Consider the following 21,758-nt stretch of genomic DNA (forward strand, 5'->3'; position numbering starts at 1 on the left):
TGATGTTGCATCTCTCCCTCCTGCTGTATGACTTATTTTATAATTCAGTAAAGTCTGAATTTTTTTTTAATGAGTATTGGCATTATGCTGCCAATGTTGTTAGCACTACTAAATGTTAGCATGATGCTGCCTTTACTGTATTTTTCCTCCTGTGCTTTGAATGAAACTTGCTATGGCCAGAAAACAGAATTGTACTTCAAGACTACACTATCTACCTTACTCCCAAAAGCAGAAACACACAGCAAAATCCTAGTCATAATGACTTGCAGTTCTCTTCATGACCTCACTGCCAAACTCTTAAGAGTAAGGTTAATGTTACAATACCATGTCAGAAAAGTAGAAAAAGTCAGTTTGAAGCTATTGGAATTTTTTTATATTTATTTCAGGGAGGCATGGAGTTAAGATAACAAAGCTTGTAGGGCTGCATATAAGTACTAGTATTTATTTGTTTGGGTTTTTTTTTTTAATTCTCTCTTAAGAGAAATAAAAACATTTAAGAATCAGACATGTCCTTGCTCAGGTTCCTGTATGTGAATTAGTTCAAGGAGGAAGCTTTGGTATGCAAAACAGGCTGATCCATGGCAGTTTCTGTTTGAGGTGTGTTGAGAGTATCACTTCTTTGTAGCTGTAAAGACCTAAGTATACACCCTCTGTGAGTGGGAGCTTTCAATGAACAAAGTTGCCGCTGAAGTCGTAGATGGATTAACTCAGTAAAGAACCAGCGTGTCTGACCTTCCTGTCTCATTTTAGAAATCCTCACAGTTACCTGTTTAGCTGTGCTACAAATGTGCTGTACATTCCTCAGCAAGGAAAGCTACATCACAAAGTATTACTGTAGCTAGATGAGCATTTGCTGAAACAATGTCTGTCAGAGTTTAAAAATCAAAATCTAAGATAACTTTTCCAATTGGATTTTTTTCTTCTTCACTAAACAGATAAAAGAAAATACAGCAACTCAACAAAGAAGGGAGATGAGTACAACACTCCAATCTTTTTTTTCCCTCCTTTAGCAACAGTAATGGATGTGTGTGGTGTAGACTAGATGGGTAATGCACACCTTGCTTAAGAGAAAAATTATTGTAAGACTGATAATCAAACATCCCAGTTGAACTGCACAACAGCTAATTAATGCTGCAGTCTATAAACAAAATTGGTACTGACTTCATTTGTGACCACCACAATTTGATACATATTTGGCACCCTAGTTGGCTGCCTGATCATGTAATGGTGTGTACTGTGTTTCAGTTGCTATCTGCAATACCCACATGATCTGCCTTTATCAGTGTTCTTCTTTTCTTCCTCATTTGTGCACAAATATACCCTGTATCAGCAACAATGTATGAACTCTTAAAAAAATTAAAAAAAAGAAAAAGCAAGCACTATAAGTATCTTTACTTAGTCACAGCAGTCGGTGGACCTATTAGTAGGATTTAATTTTCTTATTATTCCTGCTCTGTGTACTGCTTGTTTCTAGCTCTGACAGCTTAAATTATGGACTAACCTATTCCCTCAATCCTTCTTCCAGAGAGCTTTAAATGTAGTAAGACTAGGGGATGGAAGAATAATATTCTTCTTTAATTTCTGCTTTACAAAGACAGTTATTAGATCTAATGTAATGTGATGTCCTGCATACCTATTCACAAGTGAGCATATATAGATCATATCTTCATATACAGCATACTGCACACAGCCCTTTAACTTTTGATAGCCTAAGAGTTACTTTCTTTTAAATTTTCTATGATATGACTTGACCTTTGCTCTATGGCAAGTCCAAGCAGCCAGTTGGCTGAATACCATTATAATTTGTTCCATCTTGGTTATATTTAAAGCAAACATCTAAGCAGAAAGAAACCAGTGTCTGTAACTGGTTGGGCAATTTCCATTTCCAATTGAAAGTGTGACTTCTAAAAAATACAAAGTTGCTTAATAGTTTGAAGAAATGAAAGAAGGCTTTACTGGAAGGAAGTTGTGGTTCTGAGTCTGTCATCTGTGTTTTCTCTCTGTGAAGCCTGTTGAACTATATCGAAAGGCAACATTATACCAGCAACTGCAGCAGTGTAAACACAATTATATTCTACATTTGTTATTGTATCTGCCTATTTTGAAACAGAATTGCTTTCTTCAATGTATGTTTCTGATCAAAAGTGTTATCAGATCCTTTATAAAAAAGCAGACAGTCAAGAATGTTTCAAATGGAGTTATATGTTGTCCTGAAAACAAGAGTCCAGCACCACAAAGGAGCAATACTTACTTTCATAGCAACAAAAAGTTTATAACTTGCATTGTTTACATTAGTTAATATAATTTGTTCTAGTTGCATTTCAGATACCCATAGCCACAACTGATTTCCAGTTATTTTTTGACTACTATTACCTACTTTGAACTAGAGTCATTTAAACGTTGTATTCTATATTTACCTGTATACACCTTTAAGAAGTATCTTAAATCCTTCCCAGTAATTTATTAACTACTCTGTGCTAAGCTTGTGCTTTTCCTTATTGTATCTATGATAACGTTAAATCCCCTGTGTTATCCTTAGGAAAAATTAATACTTTTTTTTTTTTTTTCTACTTACCAAAAAGACATTTTAAAAGTTTGCGGCAAAATTTATTCCTTTGATATACAGAAGTGTCGGCAGTTAAACTCGATACACCTCCCTTTTTATTAAAGCTGGGACCAGTGCACCATCTTCTGGTGAACATGGGAAAGGCCTTGACACTTCAGGGGAGACTACTAGTTCCTAGTTTTGTCATACTAGCTCTTAGAGTGGACTTGGGAAAAGGAACTCGTGAAATCTATAAAAAATCAAGATGTTAGGGTCAAGTATGTAGCATCTTGTTAACTGTAATCTTTCTTTTTTATATTCTTTTAGTATCTGTAGAGAGAAATAATACTTAACAGCTCTGCTCTGTGCAGCACCAATGCAGCATCCTCGTGAGATTCTGCTGAAATACCTGAACAAAAGACTTATTAGTTGTTGGGTGTCTTCTGGGTTTTTTTTTTAGTTATATGTCAGAAAGCTACTTCTAAATGCCAGCCTGCTGCTTTTCATAGTCACTCTGCCAAACAGGAGTGATTCTGCAAGAAATAGCAAATATATACAGTAGTAAAATAATTGAAGATAAGATTCAAGTATGATATTTTAAATGGTAATTCTGCTGGTCTTCAAAGAAATTCTGCTGGTTTTGAAAGGACTAAATGTCTATATAACTTAAAAACAGAATTAACTAAAAGCCTACACAACATTAATCAAAGAAACCTTCAGAAATAAAGTAGATTTCTGTTCATTTACTTAGGATAAGAACAATTCAGAGTAAGAGTGGGATGTGAGGGTTTGCAGTCTGCTTGATATAAAAATGCTTTGTTGACTCATATGATTACATTGTCATCAAAGCTGTATCCATCCTTCAGAAACAGATGGTTGACTATCAAAGAATAAGAAATCGAAAATCTCTTCCCAACGTATACTGTTAGAGGTGGAAGAATTTTCACAAGATTTTAGCTCTTCAGTAAGCAAGAGTATTGTAGCACAGCTCTGGAAAGCAGGGACACCGGTCACTTGAATCTTATGAGTCTCTTGGTGAGGGAGAAATCCCACTAAGTAAATGCATTTTAATTTCAAGCAGGGGATTTTGTAGAAGGAAAAGAGTAGTGTAAGAGTGTGTAAATGAAATAACTGGACGTGCTGCAGACCTGCTTGGAAAGATGTTAGACCTGAATGTTATTTATACAAAGGCCCCTTTCCTCTAAGCTGATACTGAAGGTGACCTTGCAATGCCTATAAAAATAACTTGTCTTCTTTTATAGGCACTTGTACTTCCTGAGTGCTGTTATGGTGTATTAGGTCACAAGTTCCTGGTAGTTTATTTACAAACCAGTGTTATTTTCTGAATAATTCTCTATCCTTATAAGTAAGTGTAGTCCTTATTTCTGCTTCGTTATTTTTATGGTTCTGTTGGGCTCATTTATTCCATCACTAAGAGCATTATAAATGATAATATGCATATTCCTTTTGATGTTAATACAGATTCAGAAGAATATTGGATTCTTACATTAAACAGAGCAGTGCCAATCTGTGCCTTGAATAATTTATGAAGAGTAAGAAAAGGATTAGAGGTAGGGCACACAGATACAAATTTAAATGTGAGTTTACTTATACCTTAAATAGGGGATGTACACTTTGGAGTCTCCCTGAGACAGGTGCATTCATTTCTTGGTTCTCATTTCACCATCCGCTGCTTTTTCTCTGAATCCCTTCTATTCTACAGGCCTCGATAACAAGGGCCCCTCAAGGTGAATGTAAAGTTTCAGTCATGTTTTGTCAGTTGTTTTATGGCTGCTCCTTTATCATGCTTTGTCAGCTTGGACTTTCGAAAGTGCAATTACTGCATGGGAAATAGCAAGACTTAAACTGTTCTAAGAGGGAGATACAATTCATTCTATATATAGCAAACTGAGTTAAGCTTGAGTGTTCAGATGTCAAAAAACAGCTGCTGGAGGAATCAAAGATGATAAGACAAAGCAATACAAATAAATATTTTATAAGACAATGATGTGAAGTTTAATAATTGATTTAATAAAACCCACAATAAAGCAACACATTTCTGCTTTTTTCTTCAGTTAAACAAATGTGTAGTAAATTATTACAATAAAAAACTCCAAATACAATAACTTTTCTACTGTACTTCAACTTCTAATTACAGCAACTGTAAACCCCAATTTAATTAAAACCCATTTGAGTACCAGTATGTGCAAAGTACCTTTTTTTTGTTTGTGGCATTTTTCTTCCAGTAAGTTCGCAAGGATGGGATGCATATTTTCCATGAACTGAGATATGGCTTAATTAATGATAGTGTTTCTGTTGAAGCATTAACTTCCCAAGTACAGTGCTACTTTGCCTCTGAGCTGTATATGCTCCCATGCTGTACTCAAGTATTCCCATTTCTTGCCAGAACAGACACAAAACATAATCCAGTGTTATGTGCACTTTGTCCAAATTAATACTGTGCTGTCAGTTTTCAGCTCTAAAAAGTCATTATGTGACTCCTACCTCAAAAAAAGGGGAGAAAAGAAGCCAAGATTGTTACCACTAATTGAAGGTGTAAATCAGCCTGATGACTATGTGAAACCTTAGCACTTCAAGACCAGCATTAGCTTAAGTATTCACAGCTGAATACCACAACATCCATTATTGGGCAAGAATTTTCCTTTCTGAGTTTGTCTTCTGAACTTTGCTGGTCATATTCTTGTTGCCCTTAGCTTTTCCAATAAAAATTACTCTGGATGCAGGTGAAAATCTGAGCTCAGAGGCATATGATAGCTTAGAGCCAGGTCTTACTAGCCTGTGTACATTCAATGTTTCACTGCCATGAGGCTAAACAATTCAGGTTTGTGTACTTTGAGGATGAATAAATAGTCTTTTCAAATTGCCTAATCACTCTGTAAATAAGAAAAGGCCTTTCTACCTCTGTAGGATTTTATGATATTGTTGTCCAACATCATTGTTACTGAGCTTGCTTGGATTTTGCTTTATTCATAAAGCTACGTAGTTAAGGACTGCTATTGCAGTGGCATTCCTGTGGGAGCTGCCATACCGTGCTCAAAGCAAAGACAAAAAGGTCAGAGATCTGTGGCTGAGGGAACAGCATGTATCTCAAACTTCTGCTCCCCACTTCCCTGTCAGAAGATGCATGTATTTTGCAAGTCTGTAGATTGTGTCTGAGAATATCTCTCTGTCAAGCATATTTTCTATCATTTGATTTTCCTTTTGAAACAAAACAATAATGGAAAAATTATCAATTACAGGACATTTATTAATTATAACTAGAATGCATGCTAATAAACTGGCCTTCTAATCTGAATCAAATGTTGGTTTAGACATTCAAGATTATGAATAAGAAATTCATCTTACAAGTCAAAGCTTTGTAAAATAAATAACCTGTTTCTAATGTATAAACCCTATTCTAAAATACATTAAAGATAACTGATCACTTAAAACACTTTGGATCCATTGTTGGGTCTCTAGTTATATACCAGAAGTCTGGACAAGGATCTTCCTGTCTGGATCTTTGAATGCCCAGATTAAAGCTAAATTTCTGGTCTGGGTACATTAAATTCGGTATTTTGCAGTGTCTCCCAAGAGACAGTTTCCAAAATAATTCAACTAGCACTGTATGCATTACAGTTTAAGATACTGTATGAAAATTACTATTGCAAAAATACTGTCTAATGAATTCAGGGATCATGACATAGTATGGACCCTGGCATGATCAGCATTAGAGACTTTAATTGGAATACTGAATACATGATGCTCCGTTTGGAGCACAGGTACTTTGTGGTACATAGTTATATTGGACTGTAATTTGTGAGGTATCTGCAGAGCCACGTTGCAGTTTGTAAACAATAATCTGAAAAAGATTTGTCTGAAAATCATAATTAATTGAATAAACCAGTACACAGGAGAGAGGGAAATATGTGTTCTGTAGGGCAAACACTGCACTTTTTGCAGCACCAGTTCTCCCTGCTGCATGTTACATTGTAAAAATCCACATATTAATGGTTTCTAATTGGTTATTTTCATTTTGCATTTATTGCTCTCAGTCTTTGACTACAAGATCAAGAATAAGGCAGCAGTTCCCAAAACATATTAAATTAGGCACTGGAACTCTGACAACTTGCGCAGGTTTTGCTCATTTCCTGTTTGTAACTCTGAAGCTGGACAGAGCACTTGTACATTCCAAATGTATTCAGCAGCAGTTGTCGGGCCTTGGACTGAACTTCCTCCCATTTAGATGAACTACCAGGAACTGGAAAATCAATAATAGAACAGAATTAGTAGAATTTGGTCCTCAAGAAACCTGGACAATGCAGCTGGTCTCAAATTTTTCACAGAACTAGAATAATCTTTGTTCACGCTCTTAATTCAATATTGTTCTCTGGTCACTATTTACTCTTTTATTATTTTACATGTTTAGTTCTATATCCTCTAGCTAGAATCACATCTTGATAAAACTGTGTGCTAGACACCACCCCTAACTCTCCCAAAAACATTAAGCTTTCTTACTAAGAATATTCATGGTACTGACAGATGTCTAAATCAGCATGTTTTGGCAAAACATATTTCTTTTTCATATGTCAGATTGTTCCAGATGATAACTTCACAATGGACAAGAATTTCTAAGGAGAAATCTTTTTTTCTTTTTTCTTCCCCCCCCCACATAGCCAGGGAATCTGTACTGGATGTTTCACTAAGAATATATTTTCTTTGCACAGTTTTCAGTTACACTGTCTTTCTGGGCCAATGGGTTCTACACCTCGCTGTACAAAATCATAGTTAGTAGATTTTTTTCCAGAAGTGTACTTCCTAATTTAATTAAATAACAATATGAAGATAAAATAGTTTGTTGGGGGTTTTTCTATACTTAGATTTAATTTGGAATTATGCTATACAGCAGCTTACCCAGTTGCAAGTGGACTATGGCAGTTGTTTTTCCTGCAGTGAGAGACCAAACATTTAAATCTTCTATAGAATAAACATCTTCAATTTTCATCAAGTCTTCCTTAATGCGATCCACATTTAAATGCCTTGGAACTCCTGTGACAGCAAGCGTAAGGTAAAATTAATTCTGCAAAATCTCAGTGGCCCTTAAAATGTCACGACAGATCCAATTTTTCTCCCACCCCTAACATTTTCAGTTTCATACTGTAAAAGTACTAGATCAAGCAGTAATTGCTGGCATGTTAGTAAGAGAGAGAGATACCAGCAACATTCTTTGCATTATTACAAGTCAACTACAGGAGGTAAGATTCTTCAGCTTATGTTCAGCTTTTTTTTCTTTTTTTTTTTAATTAATTCTTTAATTCCTTTTAACACCACTTTTTACTCACAGGTAGCTTCCCTTTTGGTAACAGTAGAAGCACACAAGTGATACAACAGCACTGATGGAAAAGGGGAAGATGGGTGAACCACCTGACCAGCCATTTGGCCTAAACTTGCTTCCTCCTATTACAGGCATTCACTTCCAAATTTACAGTAATTAAAGTGAAAGTGTAGAACTGAGTCTGGGCAAAAGTTCACTTAGTTTAGCTGACAGCCTTGGCAGACACACAAGAAAGTTCTGTACGTTTCCCTGCAGAGGTCAGACACCTGAAGACTGTTGCAACTTAAATGTCATCAAGAACCAAGAGACTAAAGCAGCAGCAGGATAAACAGGTCTTCAGACACAGTCCTTTTTGTTAGAGATGGTGATCATGACATCAAGCAAGTGCCAGTGCTCACTGGTGTTTGACATGTGAAGTACTGCATACTGTGCTCAGATCCTACCTTCCAGAATAATAACTCCTGTGTCACACAGAATTCGAACTGTTGTGAAAACCACCAGTATGGAGAATATGTATGTACATATAGGGTCAGCAATCTTGTATTCTGGCTGCAAGGGAAGTTCCAAAGTGTTAAAGATGTATAAAAATAAGCCCATTTATAAAAAATGTGACTCAGAAAATGCAGTTACTCCTAGCTCCAGCTTTCACAAATATTTCTTTCTGCTTTAATAGTTAGAAAATACATAACAGAGCTAGTGTTTGCTTATTTTGAAGGAATGTATGAAGCTTATAATAGAATATCACAAAGTATTTTAAATAACTTACAGAAACAAGTCCCTTTTTAACATACTCATTGGAGGTGAAATTAAAAAACTAAATCCACCTTGCTGAAAGCCTGGCCATTCCTTACCTTGAAGCGGATGATGTAGGCAGCTACAAGCACACCAATGCTTTGCACCAGGTCCCCAAGGGCATGTACAAATGCTGCTCTCACGGCAAGGCTGCTGTGCCCGTGGCTGCCGCTGTGGGCTGTGCTAGGAGAGTTCGACTGAGGGACATGAGAGTGGGAATGGGAGTGAAGGTGGCCTGATTGATTCAGCAAAAAACCCATTCTGAAAGTGAAAGAAGAAAAACACTCCGAGAACCAGGCTTTAGGGTTTGGTGGGTGGGTTTTCTCTGATGCTTTTTTCTTTTTCTTTCCTTTTAAACAAAAGGATTGAAAAAGTAACACTCAGTATCATTTCTCATTTATGAAAACGAAGAGGTCCAGCAAAATTACACCCCATGACAAAGTTACAGGCCATGAAAGAATTAGCAGCTTATTCAGAAATACATTTATGAGTGTTAATGGAGAGAAAGGGAGATCTTACATTAAGTTAACTGCAACACCAACAGCTGCTGTAATCAGCATGATATCGCCATTTATTTCATAGTCCATATGGATAGTTCTTTGAACAGCTTCATACAAGAGGAATGCCATAAGGATATAGACCAGCAATACACTAATGATGGCTGACAATACTTCTGCAAACAGAAAGCAAACAACATTACAAAAGTGAGTCTCATGTCTATTTCTATTTCCAAATTAGAATGTGGACAGAGCCTCAATTATTTTTACTATTTTATGTATATTGTAACCCTAATGCACAATGAACAAGTTGTGTGGTAAATAAAACTTGTAAAATAGGATTAACAAATGGAGTTTGTTCTAACCAACTCCTCCTTCACCCTTCCCTGTCAATGTATCTCTCAAATTATGTTTTCTCTGAAAACATCTGCATGGGTCATGACTGAGACTTGTTCAAACAACTTTTGCCTGAGAAGTCGCAGACAAAAGCCCTGTCCAGGGGAGAGGAAAACAGGTGATCTCAAACATCACCAGCTCACCTACAAGTAGGAGAAAGGTTGATTTAAAGTGTCCACAGTATTAAGCTGGATTTAGAAATTACTTTATATATATTATATATATAATAATATATATTATATATATATTTTTTGCATTTAGAATGAAGGGGGAAAAAAAGAAAATATTTATAAACTGAACAGTACAAACTTGTCAGACATATGACTACTAAGCTTCTTGACACGTGTACATACAAGTAATTTACTGCAGATTTCAGCTATGAAGGGCTGCTTAATGTAAGTTTCTCTATTACTGTATGCTGTTTTAACATTACCTAATGGTTCCCAAATACTGGTATTTCACTAAAGTTACTGTTACAACCAACTATGAGTCTATGATCTTGGTGTAGGATTTTTATCTGACCAGCAGGAACTTTCAAAAGGGCACATACATCTAAATAAAGACAAAATTAGAAAGCTAATAAAAACTCCTCATATTTTATTGTCCTGCACCTTCCACTGCTGTTTACATCTGTGGAACATGGTTACAGTTTTCGACACAGTTCCTGCTGTTCTGATGGGAGGTAAATAGGGCTGCATGTTTTATGGGTCTGAGCCTTAGTGCTGTCTGCCTTATTACCAAGTCATGCACTTGGGCTGATAATAGCCTGCATAAACCTGAGGAGGATGAGTTCACACTACAGTTTTAAGGTCCCACTATAAAGAATACAGGTATTTCCAAATAGGTCACTAGATTCCTTTTAATATAAACAAACTTTTACCCACTAGCTTCATATTCTGAAAATTATTGCCCAGTTGCAGGCAGAACTCTTAAAAAAAAAAAAAAAAAGGCAAGGTACCTGACAGAGAAAACATTGGCCCAGTTAAAACTGTCTCATTTATAAGCAAGTTAATACAGGGCTTTGCAAAAAGCACTGGGAAAACCTTAATGCTTATGTATTGCATGTAAATTCAGAGCCATGCCTGAGTAATCTGTAATCATTATGCATAATGCTCATTACTGTCACTTGCCAGATAATCACTGAGATCTTAGCCTTTCTGTGCAAATTCAAAGATCAGAGTTGGAATTCATTTACTTGGAACTGTAATGGTTGTTCTTCCCCCTGGTTCCACACGTTTCCCTGATTTATTCCCCAGTAAGGGCAAAATTCTGTTCTTGGCTGTACCATAGCTCTATGAATACTGATTTGAGAATTGTCTGACTTCTCCCTCTGCTTTGAATTTGTCAGCATGTAGTACAACTTTGGTTACTGCAGAAGGTGTCATTTCTGACACAGAACTGCCTAATTTCATGTATTGAATATTACCGTCAAAAACATGCAGCTATATAAGCATTTTAATATCACCAAAATCTCTTGATTCAGACACTGAGTTTTTAACATCATTATGGGAGAAGAAACTCACACCAGCACATTCAACTGTTCAGTAGTGTGTCAATGCCTGGAGGAGTACCAGCATTACCAGGCAGTTAACAAGGCTCTGAAAGGCAACTCAGATTATTTCACAATCTCAGATTATTTCAGAGAAACACAAAAATCCTGGAAATATCCATGCAAGTGGTAGTGTTCTTTACAAAGCAGGCAGATTATTCAGGGCAACTGCCTTAAAAAAAAAAAAAAAAAAAAAAAAAAAAAAAAAAACAACGACATTGCTTAGGTTTTCCAGAATGCTTTTTAAAAAAAATTGTAAAGCCATAGCACATTAGCATTTACCAGAGAAGTAACATATTGTGGTTTTAGAGTCTAAAAACACGCTTTCTGCAATGAAACCAGTGTTCTCTTTGCAGTTTCTTTCACAGAGACATTGTCATGTCAGCATTGTAGATTTGTTCACTTCTTGTGAAATGAAGTATCCACAGTCTCAGCCGACTGACTGATTCTGTCATTACTGACATTGTCTCTGCAGCAATGGAAAAATACCAGGTTCTGTATCCATGCTGAAATCTACCCAGGGTCTTTCTGAGAAGGAGGTATCTCCACTTGGTGGTGAAACTGAACTATTTTTGGCTTAAAGAGTATAATTCCCGAGTGTCAGTTTCCTTTGCACCACTGAAAATGGAATAAAACTGAAGATGGAGCATACATATTATGTACTGAAAGAGAATTCAAATAAATTCAAACAAGTACTAATTTCCTTCAGGAATTTGACTAGACAACTAATAGGTCTGTTGTCTTTAAAATGCAATGTTTATGGGAACAAGATTGAAAAATGTATTATTCTGCAAACAGAAGTAATAGCACCAGAAACACTGTTCATTATGTTTTCATGCTTACTGTATGTATAGATTATCTTAAAACTTAATGCAAAGCAGGTCAGCAATGAGATAGATCCTGCATATTCCCAGCTTTAAACAAGTGCTCAACATTTTTTCCTGTGACAGATGCTCGATCTTTACCCTATTTTTAACGTTCTGTCATGTTTTAACATCTCTCCCATGGGTTTCAAGCTTTTGTTGAGCTCCTATTTTTTGCTGACAAGCTTCTTATATATAGGTTATTTATGTGTTACAGAGACGATATAACCTAGAAGCAGCTTTGTTGCACTGACAGCATTCACCGATGTGTGAAACTGGGCCCTCAGGCCATGGCATTCAGATCGGGTGCCTAAAATCGGCCAAGTAAATTTCACAAATGTGACTTCAAAAAACTCTGTATAGTCACTTTGAATCATCCCATCTTCTGCACTTGCAGAGCCTAGGTCAAGGTTTGGAGGTCTCTTGCAGGGCCTTTACCCACTTCACCTTCCTCACTGCAGACACAGAAACTCTTCCCCCCAGGCCTCTGCCAGGCTCTCATCCTCCTGCAGAGAAAGCTGCACGGCTGCTGCTCACACAGAACAGCTGAGGCAGAAAGGAGCTCTTGGAAACTGCGTGGTCCTGCTCGAAGCAGGGTCAGCTAGAGCAGGTTGTTCAGGGCTGCATCCAGTTGGGTTTTGAGAATTTCCAACTGTGGAGACCTCACAACCTGTTCTAGTGTTTGACCATTTAGTGACACTGAGCAGAAAAAAAGAAGTAATTGTGGCAGAACTGAGAAGCTGCTCCCTGTGTTCTCCAAGGTGGGTGATACAGACGAATTCTATGGGCCAGATCCGGCCCATGGGCCACCACTGCATCTGTCTTGGCAGCAAAATGGGAAAAAAAAGATACAGAAATTGAGGTGGCAGCAATTCTCAGGGATTTGTGTTTGCAAAGTGCTTTGGAGCCCTCAAATTAATTAATTGAAGTGCAGAACTGGGTAAGATTTTAATGGTTAAATAAGTTTTGTTTATGTTTCTTAAGATGAATACATGTTTTAAGCTAGGCTATGGCATGTTCAGCGTATGCACTATTTGATTTTAGAAAAGGTACAAAGACACATAAACTACTCAAATTATTTTAACTAGGGTTAAAGTATATATAAAGGCTAGCAAACCTTCTGGAGAGCAGGAGAAAATGCCAGGGGCATACCTGCAAGGTCAGGTTTCAGTATTAGAGGAGCTCCTATTGCAAAATTAAAACTTCTTGAAAGAAAAGTTTGTAATGGGAAATGCTGGCATTGTTAATGCTTTCTTGCTAAAGCCCCAAAGCTCTTTGCTAGTATACAGAGTCATGCATTCATGAATTAGTGACTAACTGATGACAAATGACTCAGTGATGGAGTTGTTGAAGTTTATTGGTGTTCTAGCAGCCAGAGTAAGAACTGCAAGTGACTACGAGACTTGGAAATTTCTTGAAAAATCTACACTATAGAATGTATACAGCAGAGGTAGCTAACTGTGGCAGTAGAAATTATGTATGTCATGAAAAAGAAAGGTTGAAGCTTTTGGTAACATGTCCACAAGACCTGCAGCTTATGAACTGTATTATGAACTACTATATCCAGTTAGCAACCACATGAAAATACCCTTTACCATCATTACATTTCCATCCATGAAATAATTAATCCTAAAATTACCCTTCCCAAGTTTAGTACATAATTCTGTTGATACACTTAAAATAGGCAAGGGTTAAGTAACTTACTGTATTGCAAACTATGGGACATTCTGACCTCTGCTTTATGTGGTTTGGAGAGTGCAAGAGGAATACTGATTTATGTGGCTTCTGGCAGGGCAGAGCTCTCTAATAATACACTCTGCAAAACTACTTAGTTCTGGATTAAGATGTCATTTTTCAAGTTGAATAGGACCTTCTCATGTCGTAATTCTACTTAAGTCAACGGGACTTCATAAATCCTGAGCACTGGCAATAATCTGTAGTGAACAACTGACTAACGCATACAGCTCCTGCACCAACACTGTACCACACAAGCAGTAACAGTGGTACAGCAATGAGTAACCAAAGAATGTGTCTGTATTTTGCTCAACAGCCTCAATTCCAAAGCATAAAGGTGCACAGTGGCCTCACCTCATGCAACAGCCCAGCAACTGGGCTATGAAAGAAAGCTGCACATCCACCCTTGTTCTTGCTGGGGACAGCTTCCCTCCTCTGAACCCTTTTTAAACTTTTTAGGCCATTGTTCATTTGTAGAAAGTAACTTTTACAATATTTACAATGTCATCATGTATCCAGTTCCCCAATCTTCCTCTTTAACATGGAAGATGAACCAGGCATTCAAAATTTAACTCTGAATCTGCCAAGTCCTACTTCTGCAGAGATGCCAAGACTCATCCTGCTCCCAATGAGTAAAACTCTGCCATCAAACTTCACTTTTAGCAGAGGTTTAAATTTTAAAATTCTATATTTTTATTCTCTATTCCCTTGTGGCAATACAACCTATGTAGCAGATCCACAATGGCCAGTGAAAGGACATTTGAGTAAAACTTTTTGGTTTGTTGCTGCTTTATTTCTAGTTCCCTATTTTTCTAGAATTAGGTGATCTTACAGTTGTTGCTGAAAATACTGTTAATAGCAAAAGCTGCTATTTACATACCGAAGCGATGAAATCCAAAGGTGAACCTCTTTGTGGGAGATTTTGCAGACAGCCAGAGAGCGAGCAGGGTCAAAATAATACCACTAAGGTCAGTTAACATATGAAGTGCATCTGTCATAATTGCTAGACTGTTAGCAACATAGCCACCTGAAAACAAAGTTGGAAAAGTCAGGACGTTTGACATTGATGATTCCAGATTATATCCTCTTAGCACAGCTTACAGTTACTTATTTTCAGATCAGCGTGTTAAGGGCATGAGAGTCCTTATAATCACTAAACGGGAACAGGGGTTGGGGGGGGGGTGTTACTATTACAATCAAAATGCCATGCTGTAATTTAAAGCTACCATAGTTACAAGTGTAGTGAAGTGTGCTTTGTATTAAGAGTAACACAAAAAGGATTCACTCCTGCTATTCTCCTAGAGACTACTCGTGTTGTAACATTGGCAAGATCAGGCCCACGACAGTTTTCTATCTCTTCTCTATATATTACTGCATATGTGTTTAATCAGCTGATCCTTTTATTAAATCACATCTGTTATATATTTTTGACCTTACAGAACAGGGACAGAAATTCAATGACTCAATGGCAAGGAAATTTACCCTGCCCTCTTTTGATTTTTATGACATTATCTTTTAGCTTCATTATTCCTTGTCCTAGAAGAGGTGTGTAAGTTCTGCCAACATATATTGCAGACAATGACTTTCACTTGCACCGCGTTTCTCTTTGTTATTTATTACCATAATTTTTTCTTGTAATTATAAGCTGCATTGAGACAAAGAACCTCAGATCAAACGTCAGTATCTTTGTTCCAATTCAATTGTTAATGCTACCATTGGATGGGTGAGAGATTTAAACAATGCACCTCTCTCTTAAGCATCCCTTATCCAAATAGTAATCAAGGATAGGTTGCATGAAGTTAAGCCCCATTTTCTCAGAAAACGTCTTATCTTCAGCATAAGCTCACCTATGATTTAGTTTATTTTTACCTTGAAATTGTCGTTCGGCCTGTAAATTCTGCAAAGCGTGCAGCTGGTGTGCTATTTGGGAAGCTTGAGGCTCCAACTGACATTTTGAGAAAAGGTGTCTTTGTATATAATTAAAACTGTCTTAGTGAAGAGCCTGACCATGTGGAAAGAGCAAAGGGAAATTCGTAACTGGCTGATTGCTTTCAAGACTAGTCATAAAATGTGTGTGTGTGTGCGTATGGCTGTGGGTGTTTGTATGCACACACATCCTCAGACACAGCTACACTTTCCTCCCCAGGCAACCACAAGCAGTGTGGCTGATACCTGAAGTATCACTTGTACTGTGGGTAACTATCAAATACACCACATTTGAACCAGTTCCTTTCCTCCATCCTCCTTCAGTTGTTCGTAAGTTTCTAAGTCAAATTCTTCTGAGGCTGAAATCTTCCAAAGGCCAGCACAGCTCAAACATAATGTTTTTAAGGCTTAGCAACTCAGCAGCTTTTTGAGTAAAATGAGTTATGTCTGTCCTTTCTGAATTACTTTGTGTTCTCACATAATTTTAAAAAATATTACTTAGAAATGTGCAACCCTGCCTCTTTCATAGTCAACAGAGAAGAAATGATACTTAACATCTAAGGATATACAATTAAGCAGTTTACATGTATGATCAACGTTATTATCATAACATTGTGTATGCTAATTCGCATGTATTAATGTTCAGAGTCACTTCACTCCAAGAAGTCCAAGTCAATTCTATTTCAGCTAGCCTCTCACTTTTAAAGATTTTAAAATTAAAATTATAAAGAAGGAATTCAGGTACTGAAGCTAATTGTAATGCAGCATGTGAATTAAGAAAACATAACTGAGATTATGGAATTCTGAAATGAAAACTTCTCTGTTTCCAAACGTATCCGTTCATTGCTTGGTTAAAGGCACTGCCTAAGGGCTGTTTAAACGCTTGGTAACTTGCAAAAAAAAGACATCTGTAACCTTTACAAACAGCTTGATGGCTCACTACTGTTTTCAGTGACCCGTGAAGGACAGCAGTCCATGGACAATCAATTAGAAATCTCTAAACATAGCTGAAAACATCAAAACCCTGTCAGAAAAGCTAATTAGGACTTGCAACATGTTTTTCATTTATTGATGCAACGTGGTTCCCACAAAGTTCAAATTATCTAACTTATTTGACAACGACTGTTTATCAACAACAAACACTGAGGTGGGCTGGGTAATGAGCTCGCGTTTACTTTGGAAAAAATATGCCAATCAACAGGATTTCCTTCATCTTGACATCAGTAACAGACAGCAGAAAGATTTTTACTGAACGAATTAATTGTCTGATAGAGTTTCCTGCCTTTTTCTCAGAAACTCAATTCTGTCAAAGATCACAGAAGGAAGTAAGTTAAAATGTCCTATATGACCAAAGTTTCCCTAATACCTGAGCTACAGATCAATTTTAAAAGTTCCAAAATTTGAAACCAACTGGATGGATCACAATTCCAGTCTGGAGCGAAATAAATTAAACAGGGCACTGACCCAGGACTTGAGGGCTCCATCTTAATTACTCGTTCTGCTGCTGTTTACTTGTCCTATGACAAGTCATTCAGGTCAAGAGCTGTAAAAGTAGAGAGCCACCCAAGTCTTCTATTCGTATTTATGGATGCCCAGATATTCTGTGGGTCTGGCCCTTAGTGCTGTCTGCCTCGGTGCCCAAATAATGAAACAGGGCTGGTAACAGCCTATATACACCTGGGGAGGATGAGCCGACACTGCAGCACTAACACTTTGTACAGACAAATCCAGCACCCTCAGCTGAGCTTGCAAAAGTCCTGGCTGTGACAGAGAAACACCAGATGGTGTGACAGTGATGAGAAAGTATTTTTATTCTCAACACCTATTATTTCTAAAGCTCTCCCTGTACTAGCTATGGAGAGGTCTACAATAGCATGAATTAGACCCGAAGCCCCCGACAGATATGCTCTCAGTGACTTCCCTCCTCTTGTTGCAAACACAGCCAGATTTTATGGCAGTAATCAAAATTACTGAGGATTAAATTGTTCATCCTCTCTTATTTATGCCTGTAATAAAATGCCACTTCTCCCTTGCTAAAAACACCTGACCAACTTATGAGAAGAACTTACAAGGAGAAACAAAAACCCATTAGACATACAAAAGAATGTGTTTTATGCTACTGGAGGGGGACTGATGAAATTCAGGTTAAGGGAAGTTGCAAATTCCTCTTTATTCTCATGCATGGAAAATAGAAGCGGACTTAGCGCCTTCTCACTCTCTGAATTCGCAGCTAATCCCTCCGCGCTGTCTAAATGACAGACGGTTTCTCTTAGTAAATATTGAAAACCGATGCCGGAGCAGCGAGACCGGGGCCGGCGAGACGCCAGAGAAGGCCCCCGACTTACCTATGAGCTCCCCCGTCATGAAGAGGAGGTAGAGGAGGGCAGCGAGCGTCAGGCGCTTCTTCACCCTCCTCTGCTTGGAGCGCTCCCGCCGGCTGCTGCAGCCGCCGCAGGGGCCGCCCCGGGCGCCGCGCAGGGCGATGTCCCGCTCCAGCAGGGACTCGTCGTCGGAGGGCAGGCCCAGGGCAGCCCCGTTCACCGGCGTCTCCGGGGCCGTCTCCGAGCCGTCGTCCGACACCACCACGCGCAGCTTGTTAAACCGAGGGAAGTCCTCGTCCCCCACCTCGTCGGAGAAGTCGAAGGCACTGGAGTCGTTCAGGAACAAGGGGTCCTCGCTCCTCCGCAGCAGCGACTTGATGCTCTTCCAGAGGCCGGGCCCAGCCATAGCGGCGGCGCCCGGGGGCCTGGCCGGGTGCGGTCGATCCGCCGCGGCCGGCTCCGCTGGCGCAGCTCCCCCTCGCAGGCGGCGCCCGTCCACCCGCCGTCCCGTCAGGGCATGTCCCCCGCCTCGCCCCGCCGGGCCCTGCGCAGCCCGGCCGGAACGCAGCGCGGGGCTGTGCGGCGGAGCGCCCCGCCGCTACCGCTCCACACCGCCTGCCGCCGCCCGCGGCTCCGCGCCCGGCACCGACCTCTGAGGCACCGCGGGCGCTGTCACCGCTGAGCCGCGGGGCACCCCGCGGAGCCCGCCTGGCCGCCGCGCTGGGTCACGGCAGGGCCGGGCAGGCAGAGCCGCCTCCCTGCCGGCGCAGGGGCAGCGCCGCCGCCGTCGCCATGCGCGTCACAGGCAGCCGCGCTCCGCGCAGCGCCGCGGGCGGCGGCCGCGCTCAGCTGAACCCCCTGCGCGCTCCCGTGCCCGGCGCTGCCCCGGGCCAGCCCCGCGGAGGGCGGCAGCAGAGGGGCCGGGCTGGCGGCAGCCGGCATCCCCTGCGCGCCCGCGGACCGCCGCGGCACCGCGCCTGCGCCGGTTGGAGCGCGGGGGGCGGCGGGGTGGCGGTGGCGGTGCCGGTACCGGTCAGCGGTGCCCGGCCTGGCGGATCCCGCGCTTCCCTCGCGGCAGCCCGGCAGGCTGGTCCCGTCCCTACGTGTCTCGGCCTTCGGTGGATAAATGTCATGCGAGGCAGAGACTGAACTGCCAAAGGCGTGAAATCCAAACGTGATCTATTGGCAGACAAGCAGCTGCTTTCATGCGCATTTTAAAACGCCACAGATTTGTATTGTGTAGCTGTTTTTCTTCCTCTCCCTGCCAAAGGCACGGCTCCTGACACCGCTTCCAACAGCTCCCGCCAGGGCAGGGCTGTAGGGAGTCACATGCACGTTTCTGAACATTCCATCAAGGATGTAGGGAGAAAGAAACCGCGGAGGCCCTGCTGTCATATCATTCCTTTAAAACCCTGCTGTAATTGGAAAGTAATTTTATTTTTGCCTTTATTAATTGTGTTGAGAGGATATTCGCCTTCCTCACCAGTCTGATTGCTATAAATTTTATTCTCGTTTCCAGCCTGAATGTATTAAGGGCCAGTTTGTACCCATGGCCAAATTTTGTTACTGCATCAGTCAGTTCCCTAAGTCCTAACAATTTCTGGAAAAACACGCCTGCCTGAGGGAAAGTACATACCCTGTTTTTTTTGCCCTGGTTGAAGGAAGTTACCAAATAAAGACCAAGGAGTTGTGCAGATCTGCTGCATTTGGAGAAGGGCTCAGTGGATTCTGGCAGCCATCATGGTGGTGCTTCAGGACACTGAGTGAGCCCCTTCTTGGAACAGGCCCTGCAGGAAGGGAGTCCTGCATGGTAAACGGGCCTTGGGTGGAGATTCCATATTGTTTTCTATTATGATGTCCAAAAATAAACAGCATTACACTTTGTCTGAGCTCCCCTGACACTGTACAATGTGGTCATAGTCCTGAGCATGTACTATCAAGTTATTCTTTGTCAGGTGGCTAAAGAGTCTTCTCTTTAGTGTCCCTTTCATCCACCTCGTAATCCCCCCAGCAGGGATACCAGCACAGTTGTTTTAGGGTCAAACAATGAACTGAGGCCCTGAAATGTGCAAGAATTAAAAAACAGATTAACATTTTGGAGGGGTTTGGGGTACACATGTATGTGTAACTGAGACTGCTTCGTGATCACAACGTGCATAGACATCCATATGATGACTGAGGGAGCAGCGTACAGAAGCATTCACATGGCTCAACACAGCTGGGACTGCTTCCCAAGGAAGCAAGGCTGGCACCACAGGTTCCCAGCCTCAGCTGCTCATTCTGACACCCACACTTGGTGTTTCACCAATTTCACCACTTGTTCCAGCACAAGTGAGTGAGGACTCAGAGGCATGAACAACTGTCTGGGTAGGAGCTGCCAAAACAACTCCTTGTAAAACTGTCTTAAAATGCTGGGCTTTGCATTGGGGGATTGAGGGCTTATGCCCTTTCTGCTGCCCCTCCCACGAGGACAAAAACTTCTAGCCCTGAAGAAGGATGGTAATTTGGGGGGGACTTAAAACTCTAAACCAGTGCACCAAGGTTTGCCAGCTTGCCTGTTACAACCTGTTCCATACCATTTATTTATTGTGACAGCCAAGGCTGCACTCCCTCTGTAGTCTTGTTTACTTTATAAGGACAGAGAGTCTTTAAGAAGCCACCTATTAATGTGAAGTATTTCAGTTTCATACTGCCATCCTTTAAGTCATACCATACTTTTAAAGCTGATGATTTAAAACATACTATTTGCTGTATAATTTGACTAACCTATTCCACTTTTAGTCAGATTTAGGATGCGGGGGAAAGGGGAGTTTACATGCATCAGTATCCAAATCAGTTAGAATACAATCCAGAACGTGTAGGTGAGAGTTGCATTAAATGTTTCTGAACACAGTGGCCACAATACAAAATGAAAAGTGATTATTCACTGTCATGGTGTCACATACATAGACATTTGTCTTGCCAGTAGTTTGAAATGTAAGTTTCCCAGGATGTGAGTCTCCAATCGTAAAACCTCAGCAAGAAAGCTAGAAAATTGTGTATTAGCTGTGGAGAATCATCTGGAGATAGAGAGGAAATGCTGAATTGCTGTTGGGTTAGGAGTAACAAATGAGTGCAGGAATACAAGAGGGAACAGGGGAGAAAGAGAGGAAGCACACAAGGATGTTAAACACAGATTCATGTGCAGTGCTGCCCATGGGTGGGTGGAAGAGCCACCAGCTAAAGAGTCCAGGTCTTCACAGTCTCCCTTGAGTAGCTCTGTTGCTGTGTAGGGACTATAAATCCAGTCCCACTAATTATATAGAAGTGTTCTCAGCATGATTTTCATTCTGGTTAATTAAAGCTGTTTCACGGTATGGCTCCATGGTTCATAGAGTTTGCTGTTGGGTGGTCTCTTAGTTTTAGGTAACAATGGTAATGTTAGTACTGATTTTGCACAACTCCTTGAACTTAAAAATTTTGACCAACAGGTAACTGTGCTTTTTGTTAGTTAACCAGATGTTTACATTCCTTATTACAGGGTGCACTTAACTTTCTTTCCAAACGTCTTTTTTCTCTTAGAACAAAACCTTACCTAGTCCTTCACAGGATAATTTACTCAGTAATACTTGGGAAATAGTTACTCTGAAACAGAGAGTGTTTTGTAGATTAAAGAGGATAAGAAAGGTTTTCTATCATTCTCTTTTTCTTGGAGCATTTGGGTTGATCAATAGTTACATTTTAACTTGTCTGGAAAACATGTACTGATTTTATATTCCAATCCTTTATCTATTTCTGGAAGACGTGGGAGGGCCTGGAAC

General features: G+C 40.1%; 1 protein-coding gene across 2 annotated transcripts; it reads right to left on the reverse strand.

Moving 5' to 3' along the window:
- Nucleotides 1-4,537: 4,537 nt before the first annotated feature.
- SLC30A4 (solute carrier family 30 member 4) lies at nucleotides 4,538-18,737 on the reverse strand. Of its 2 annotated transcripts, XM_051628232.1 has the most exons (7): nucleotides 17,983-18,593; nucleotides 14,592-14,738; nucleotides 9,192-9,345; nucleotides 8,732-8,933; nucleotides 8,324-8,429; nucleotides 7,460-7,594; nucleotides 4,538-6,806 (listed from the first exon to the last, which is right to left on the reverse strand). In XM_051628232.1, exons 1-7 carry the CDS (start codon nucleotides 18,362-18,364, stop codon nucleotides 6,652-6,654), a joined length of 1,281 nt encoding a protein of 426 aa, XP_051484192.1. In that variant the 5' UTR covers nucleotides 18,365-18,593; the 3' UTR covers nucleotides 4,538-6,651. The 2 variants fall into 2 exon arrangements, with proteins under 2 accessions (XP_051484192.1, XP_051484193.1); XM_051628233.1 differs by lacking the exons at nucleotides 4,538-6,806; nucleotides 8,324-8,429 and having other exon boundaries at nucleotides 7,476-7,594; nucleotides 17,983-18,737.
- Between the last annotated feature and the right edge of the window lie 3,021 nt (nucleotides 18,738-21,758).

This window comes from Apus apus, chromosome 10, assembly GCF_020740795.1.
Source record: "Apus apus isolate bApuApu2 chromosome 10, bApuApu2.pri.cur, whole genome shotgun sequence".
In the NCBI taxonomy this organism is placed as follows: domain Eukaryota; kingdom Metazoa; phylum Chordata; class Aves; order Apodiformes; family Apodidae; genus Apus; species Apus apus.

What these genes read in the sequence shown, in the direction of transcription:
- SLC30A4 (XM_051628232.1), bottom strand. Translation starts at nt 18,364, where the DNA reads ATGGCTGGGCCCGGCCTCTGGAAGAGCATCAAGTCGCTGCTGCGGAGG. An exon ending in CTTTGGATTTCATCGCTTCG is followed by an intron (nt 9,346 to 14,591) that starts GTATGTAAATAG and finishes TTCTGTTTGCAG; the next exon opens with AAGTATTGTCAGCCATCATT. An exon ending in GGTGTTGCAGTTAACTTAAT is followed by an intron (nt 8,934 to 9,191) that starts GTAAGATCTCCC and finishes TTTCACTTTCAG; the next exon opens with AATGGGTTTTTTGCTGAATC.